Source organism: Acanthisitta chloris, unplaced genomic scaffold (genome assembly GCF_000695815.1).
Source record: "Acanthisitta chloris isolate BGI_N310 unplaced genomic scaffold, ASM69581v1 scaffold23362, whole genome shotgun sequence".
NCBI lineage: Eukaryota > Metazoa > Chordata > Aves > Passeriformes > Acanthisittidae > Acanthisitta > Acanthisitta chloris.
In genome coordinates this window covers 862-8,656 of record NW_008661428.1, presented here as the reverse complement: position 1 = coordinate 8,656, position 7,795 = coordinate 862, and the positions used below count along the sequence as shown (strand labels likewise).

General features: G+C 55.4%; 1 protein-coding gene across 1 annotated transcript; it reads right to left on the bottom strand.

The window, feature by feature from the left end:
• LOC103797991 (parathyroid hormone/parathyroid hormone-related peptide receptor-like) lies at window positions 1-4,948 on the bottom strand. The gene is made up of 12 exons (XM_009070233.1): window positions 4,900-4,948; window positions 3,793-3,898; window positions 3,269-3,379; window positions 3,023-3,147; window positions 2,760-2,854; window positions 2,258-2,444; window positions 1,726-1,879; window positions 1,528-1,588; window positions 930-996; window positions 594-688; window positions 185-326; window positions 1-78 (listed from the first exon to the last, which is right to left on the bottom strand). The coding sequence occupies exons 4-12, from the start codon at window positions 3,104-3,106 to the stop codon at window positions 1-3; spliced, it is 963 nt and encodes a 320-aa protein (XP_009068481.1). The 5' UTR covers window positions 3,107-3,147; window positions 3,269-3,379; window positions 3,793-3,898; window positions 4,900-4,948.
• Window positions 4,949-7,795: the final 2,847 nt, after the last annotated feature.

The following is a 7,795-nucleotide window of genomic DNA, read 5'->3' as shown; positions in this document are numbered from 1 at the left end:
CTAAAGGGGCTGGAACAGGGAACTCAGCTCACTCACCTCCCCATTGCAAAAGCAGTAGATAAAAGCCACGAAGAAACCCTACCAAGAGAGACCAAGAGAGGAGGAGTCTGAGTCCAGAGCCAGGATGTGTCTCCTGGATGGACATCACTTGGTGCTTGGAGCAGATAACCCCATGTGGCTGTACCTGAGAGGAGTTGAAGAGCATCTCATAGTGCATCTGGATCTGCCACAGGACCCCGGAGACCTCTGTGTAGGGCATGGCCATGAACACCACGTAGTGAACTCCAAACAGTGGCATCAGCACCAGTGTGGACTTGAGCAGCTTCCTGAGGGCAGAAAAACTTGGAGCCAGGCCCCACCAGGCAGTCCTCAGCCCCTGCAGTGTCCAGGCTGGACACAAGAGCAGGCAGAGCTTGAACTCCTGAGCCATGTCTCAATCAACCTGAGCTGCCAGAGGCACCATCCTGCCACCCTCCCTCACTCCTCCAGCCCTTCCCACACCTCTGCTCCTCATTCTCCACCTCTGGGAGCCTGAGCAGGCAGGACAGGAGCCAGGCCAGGGCTGGGGAGGGTTTGCTGCTGGCACCACTTGCCTGTACTGCTGCCGGGGGTCCAACTTCCCCGTGGTGGTCTCCCAGAGCTTGGAGGCCAACACCCGGACAATGTTGAGGAAGAGGAAGAAGTTCACCTGCCAACAGACACCCAGTGCAGTGGTGTTGCCCACAGTGACCTTGGGTCAGCCCCCAGGACACACAGGCAGGTCTAGGTGAGCTGCAGCACCACATGGAGGTGATGCCATGGTCAGATCCCTCTGGGCCTTCCCTAAGTGCTGGGACACAACCCCAGTGACCACAAAAAATTCAGCTCTGGGTGCCTATCAATCTCTTTTCCCTAAAAGGGATTGGGAGATTCAGCCAAGGGATTCTTACCACAACAGCAGCCAAGATGGGCACCTGATAAATCCACTTCATGTTGCCTGCACTGAGGTCCCAGCACCTGAGAAGACCAACAAAGAAACATCTTGGGGAAACCTGACATCACTGGTAAGGAAAATTGTTGGCTGATGGCTCCCTGTACCCCAACCAACACCCCTGTCCTCCCACCCTTCACCCCTTTGGTGGGGTTTGTGTAAATCTTGACCTGTACCTACAAGTATTCATGAACATCATGGGACAAATCAGGTTTAAAGGAGCACTAATGTTCCTGAGGGCTCCTTGGCCACCTCATCCCAAGCTCCTGCTGTCTGTGTGGTGGCCTTTGTCCTTTTAAAATGCTTCACTCCATCTTTTTCATTCATCAACTTAGGGTGTAAACCTGCATCCATCATCCTCCCAAATGCAGAACAAAACCACCATCACTCTGCATTACTGACAATTTTGTGAACAAGCCTTGAACTTGTGTTCCCTCCTCTTATTCTTTTGGCAAATTTTCACTTCCAAAAGCTCTGGTACCCACAGAGAACTTTTCTGGCATTTGCAACCACTCCTTCTCTCCCAAAGGGCTGTTGGAGAAGGTGAACCTACTTACTGTGTATCAGCCAGAGAGGCCCTGACACTGGCCCAGATGGACACAAACACAGCAGGGAGACCTGGAGGGGCAGAACCAGAGTGAGGAGCAGGGATGGAGCAGCTTGTCTGCAGATCAAACCAGTTCCTGCATCCCACTGCTCTGATTTGGGCACTCAGGACCACTCAGCATTGGCTGATGCCACATCTCCCAGCTTACCCCAACCGATGATGATGAGGACCCACAGGTAGTTCTTGTTGGAGAGAAAGGCCATGAAGATTAGGCTGTGCAGATAGAGACCTTCCACCAGGATCCAGTAGTGGTTGGTGGCCAGAAAATAGAGGAAGAGAGTCACCACCACCTTGCAGCCAACCTGTGGACACCCAGGCAGAGAGGTGCTCATGGCAGGCTGAAAGCAAAGCCTGGGGGCTCTTGCCCTGTGCCCCCTGTGTGGGTCACCCTCCTCCTGCAGAGACCTACATCTCCCCTTGGATATTTTAGCATCACACAGAGCAGCTGCTCCAGGTCATTCCCACAGTACAGATAGCCCTGCAGCAGGACACACTGCAAACCAACATCCTCTGTGGTCTGTGCTGTGCCACCAGGATGGGGAGAGCTGGGCAGAGCCAGAGGTGACCCTTCATCCCCTCCCCCTGAGCAGCACAGCCCTGATCTGGGAGGGTCCCAAGCACATCCCCTTGCACCAGGGCTCCTAAATCCCCTTTTCCTCCACCCTCAGTGTGCCACTTGCCAAGTGGCTCCGTTGTCCCGGCGAGGGATCCATTTCTGCCTTGAAGTCCTCCTCATCCATCCTGTCTGTCTCGGTGGCCACGGTGCCCGAGTAGAGCACCAAGTCCTTCACGAAGATGCTGACAGCTCGGCAGATGAAGGAGGTGAAGAGGTGGACGTGGATGTAATTCCTTGTGCAGTGCAGGCGCCTATGGAGAAGGGATGTGACACCAGCCCAGCCCTGACTGCCCAACAAACTCATCACACCTGGGCTCAGGCAGTGGGAAGGGCCCAGAGGTGAGCTCCAGGGTGTTTCCCATAGGCACAGAAGCAAAATCTGGGGGAAACTGGGGTGTCCACTCCTTCAAGAGTTGGTCACACTTAGGAGGTGTTGGGCTTTGGGAAATTGGCTGATGTTTGTGATGGAGTTCAGGGTTGGTTCCCACTCCCTTGGGGCCATGCAGGTGGTGATGGGGAGAAGAGGGTTTTCCCCACATGGGGATGGGGATTTGGCCTCTCCTTACTTGAAGTACGAGAGGATGCAGACGGCGACGATGAGGGAGGCCAAGGAGATGGAGTAGCCCACGGTGTACATCAGGTGCAGGCGCTCAAACACCTCCTGCAAGAGAAGGGCTGAGCTCCATGACCCCCCAACCTCTAGGCTGAGAGCACAGGGGGAGCAGAGAGGGAAGAACCCTCAGCTGCCAGCAATTCTCCTGGCATTACTGCATCCTTCCCTGCTCCCCATCCTGACTCCTATCCCAGCACCTTTGGCAAGCAAAGTCACCTTCTCGCGGCTCCGGCTCTCGGAGGAGAAGAGCAGAGCACACTCAGTGTAGTTGGCCCAGGTCTTGTTGATGCTGAGGGCCATGGCCCAGGTCCCATAGGCACTGCAGTACCTGTAGGCATGACCTGGGAATGGTGACAGGGGCTGTGACAGCAGAAGGACCCACGGGAAGCTCAGATATGTCCCTGCTCCGTGGAGAATTGTCGCCCAGGTGAGGTCACTCCCTGTCCAGGTGCAAACACTCACCTTTATGGTTGAAGTCGTAGATGTATTCAGGGCAGGGCACAGACACCTCCTGGCTGGGGGAGCCCCTTGGCCAGCAGATGATCCCATCCCACTCTGGAGGGCAGTTGGTATCTGGCCAGAGAGCAAAGACACCTCTCACATCTCCAGTCAGGGCCTGAGGGTAACCTCTGGTTTCCCCAGGTGTGCTGGACCAGGGAGAGGAAAACACTGCCACACATCCCCCCTGGGCTGCAGAGCTGGGGAGGTCTGGGGGACACACATCCCATCTCTTCCAGGGGGGCCAAGGCCCCTCCACAGCTCTCATTTGTGCTGTACATGGGGGTGCAGCCAGTGCTGGGTAATCAAGGCAATGGTTTGATTAGCACCTAATTGCACCCAGAGCAGCCAGAGGGCCAAGGTGCCCCACAAACCCTCAGGAGCCACATGTCCCTGGCCCCATCCTGCTCCCATCAGAGGGGACAGCATCCTCATGGTGTAACCAGCTCCACCAGGGCTGGCTGACCACCACAGGGGAGGAACAATACCTTTGATCTTCTCCAGCTGGGCCTGTATGTCCCTCTCACACTTCTCCTTGGCCTCCACCAGGAGATAGATCTGCTCTTCTTTCGTGAGAACATCATCAGGGTCAACCTGCCAGGACAAAACCAAAGTGATGATCCCTTAGCTCAAGTCATGGCGTGGCCAAACCCTCCCAATCCTCCCCAGGTGAGTCAGGTTTGTGTGGCTTTGGGTAGATTCAAATATAAAGAAAAAAAGCTCCTCTGGCCTTCCTGCTCTCATTTTTCCCTCTTCCAAGACTGAGGCTGACACTGAGTCCCTTCCCACCCTCTCCATGGTCCATGCCCACTCCTATCTCTGTGCAGAAATCAGTGGGATGTCGTGTCCTGCCCCTGTTCCCTGTCACCCTTCCCACCAGCAGTGCTGGGTGTCCCTGTTGCCCACGCTGAGCTCTCCAGGTCTGGCAGCCCCTGGATAAATTTCCTGCTTGGAGCTCTGGGAAGGAGTGGAATCCTGGAGCAGCCCAGAGCAGACAGCTCAGCCTGTGGCAGCTGCAGCCTCCTGGTCACACCACACGTGCCAATGCCTTTTGAGATGTTTTGGGCTGAAAGATTTTGGAACTGGGATGAGGAAACAGCTTTGGAAGTGAACGGGAGCCAGAATGGAGTTTTTGCTCTTCCCAGACTACCCAAACCCAACCCCAGAGATGCTGAACTCCCCCCATGCTCTTCCCAGAAGCCTGGGAGGCTGAGGGGCTGGTGAGGGATGTAGGGCAGGAGTGGGGGATCCTGGGGGTGCATCAGCAGGGTGGGGGGCTCAGCTTTGGGGGATGCACAGAGTGTGCCCAGCTCTGCCCTGGCTGCATCTCTCCAGCCTCACCCACACTGACCATAACCCTCTGCTCTCCCAGAGCCTCTGAGGCACTGAACCTTGCCCTGGAGCATCCAAGAAATGGAAAAACCATCACACTGAGTGCCTCCATGGCTGCTGGGAGGCTTTTAGCAGGAGTGGAGGTGCTCTCCCCTTGCTCTCTGCGGAGGGGAGCACAGAGCCCTGAGCACAGTGGGTCACACACGCACACTCAGCAGCATTTAAATCCAGGAGAGGAACCAGAGGAGCCCACACAGACTTACCAGAGCCCACGCAGAGCTCAGGAGGCAGCAGCAGAAAAGAGCCAAGGTGACACCTCCCGTGGGGATGGATGTGCCCATGGTGCCACCGTGTCACTCGGGGACCCGAGTCGCTGCCAGCCGTGGGTGATGGAGAGGGTTGGAGTGTAGAGCATCTTCTGGGAGCACCTTCCTGGCTGTTGGCCCCGTCCAGGTGAGGTGGCAGTGAGGGCACAGCCTGTCCCTGGGAGCTCAGGGCTGGGGGAGCCCTGGGGTGAGTCCCTGTCCCAGCACTACAGGGACCTGCTCGCAGGCTCACCGGGCAGGGGGTTCCTCCTTTCTCCCCACACCATGCTTGATCCTCTCCACTCTCTGTGTCTTGCCTGCTTTTAGCAGCTCCTGAAGCCTGTGCAAACAATTCCCGTTCAGATGGGGATGGCAGAGGTTTATTGGCTTAGCCCTAGGTGCTAAAATCCTCTTCTTCATTCAAGGCAGATTCCTCTCCTCTTTTCAGAAACTTCTCTCACTGCCTGGTGGGTCATTTTTCAGCTGTCACAGCATCCTCCCACTGCCTCCATGCTCCTCAGTCCCCTCCATGCTCCTCAGTCCCCTCCAGCCCCAAACTGGTCCCAAGGAGCTGGAGGAAGGTGGGGAAAATCCCAGCGAGGTGGCTGGATGCAGAAGGTGCAAGCACGTGAGCAGCACCTCACACTGATGCTCCAGAGCTGTGATGTCTTTCAGACAGGCACCAGTTTAACCCTTTTCCTTCTCTGGGAGTTGGAGTGAGTTTTGGGGACACGTGTTGGGGTCAGTCCTGCTCCCCCAAGCACCTCCCTGCACATCTCTGTTTGGTCTCCTGGATCTGCAGCTCCTCTGCCACCCTGAGGGGTCTCACACAGCTGAGAGGTCCTTGGGCATCATCAGTCACTGTCACCATCCCTGTCAGAGCTGTCCCTTGTCACCTACATCCCCCAGGGCTGTCCCCTGTGTTTTGGGATCATTCTGATGCCCAACTCCAACACTTTGTGTCCCCCCAGCAGCCTGAGTGCTCCCCTGGGGAAATGGGGCACAAGGAGGGGAGTCCTGAGCAGGTCATCATTAGTGGGATGAGGCTGGAATTCCACAGCCCAGTGCCAAATCCCAGGAACAGCAGCTCCCAGCATGGGCCTCTCCCTTAGCCCACGTAATCCACGTCCAGGCACAGCTCTTGTTCCCTCCTGAAGTGCCACGATCCAGCACGGAGCAGCAGAGCCCCCAGAGCTCCCTCGGGGTTTTCCTGGCAGGGTGACTCGTCCTGGTCCCAACCATGAGCCCCCAAGGAGGAGGGTCAGAATTCTGCTGAGCTCCTGCAGCGAGGGAAAGCACAGCAGCAGCTGAGGGAGCACAGCAAACCCAATGACACAGCCCAGGAGATGCTGCTGCTCCTGCTGCCTGAATCAGACAGGAAAACAACCCCTGCCATAGGGACCAGCTGGAAATCAAGGAGGGATTAGGGGCATCTGCTGCCCAGTTTAGCCACCACCAGCCCATGGTGTGGGTGTGAACCAGCCCAGGGCATCACTCTGCTGAGCTCCTGGGGATGCTGCACCAGCACAGAGGGCAAGGGAGAGTTAAGCTGCAGGATTCATGTTTTCTGAAGGACCTGCTGGCTCTGATTTCTGCCCCAGAAACTGCCAGGGAGTGAGGATGGAGTTAAGGTGAGGTTATTTTGGAGTCACATGTGTGGATGGATAGAGCTGAGGGGGAGGCAGCTCAGGGGCAATTTGATTCCCACTGCAGGAGAAACCTGACCCAGGCTCTGAGTTCACAGTGAGCAAAACATGTTGGGGTGGTTGTTGGGGGTTTTTTTGCTAAATTACTTGTTGTATTCTAGAGAGCTCTGGAAAGCAATCAGTGCAAAATACACCTACCAACCCCATCATCCAGCCCCCTCAGCTCCCCAGTCTGCTCTGGCAACCAGTTGATGATGGCACACAGCAAATTTCCCAGTGGTTTGTGGCTGTTCTCTCCTCCTGAATGACCCCTGTAACCTGACTGGTGGTGGCTCAGCCTCCAGTTTCAGCAAAGAAGCAGCTGGGGGGGTCTGAGCACAGAGCTGAGCTGGTGACACCTCTGCTCCCATCACTCCTGGCCCTGCAGCAGCTCTGAAACATCAGGATTAGACCTATCTGGTTGTGCCAAGCCTGAGCTGCTGTGATCCAACAGCCTGAGCCACTGAAAATAAAAATGGTATTTTCTGTATCTGTGTATAAACAACACTTAAATACCTATACACAGAGTGTGTACATATATACTTATGTACAAATATAATGGCTCAGACTTCAGTCAGCACCAAGACCTTGCAGCTCTGGCACCAGGGCTAACAGCATCCCAGAGGATTCTGTTCCTGAAGCTTCCAGCCATCCCTGAGCCCAAGTTAAGGAAGGGTTGGCTGGAGAAATGAGGCTGTGCAGAACCTCCACAGCACACAGGACACTCTCACCTGTTGGAAACCATTTCTGTCCATTGATTTCTGTTACCAGAATACAAGTTCTCAGACCCCAGTGCAAACTAGGGATGGGTTTTTAATATCCCAAGTTGGAAAAGACCCACAAGGATCATCAAGTCCTGCACAGGACACCCCAAGAATCCCACCATGTGCCTTGGAGCATTTTCCCCCTCCTGTGCCCTGTTCCAATCTGTGTTTCAGTTGATGGTTTAGAGTGTCCCAGTGTAACCCTGGAGTCCTGTTTTCTGGGATGCTGAAACTCAATTACTTATTCTACCTCTTCTTTGGGTCTTCAAACAGTTGGGAGTGAAGGGAGAGAGCATCAGCATCTCCCACTGGAACCTGCACAGTGCCCAAAGAGGAGCCAAAAGGAGACTCCATCTGCCCTGCAGGTTTTTGGGGTGTTTTGGATGGGTGGTGCAGGGCTGGGAA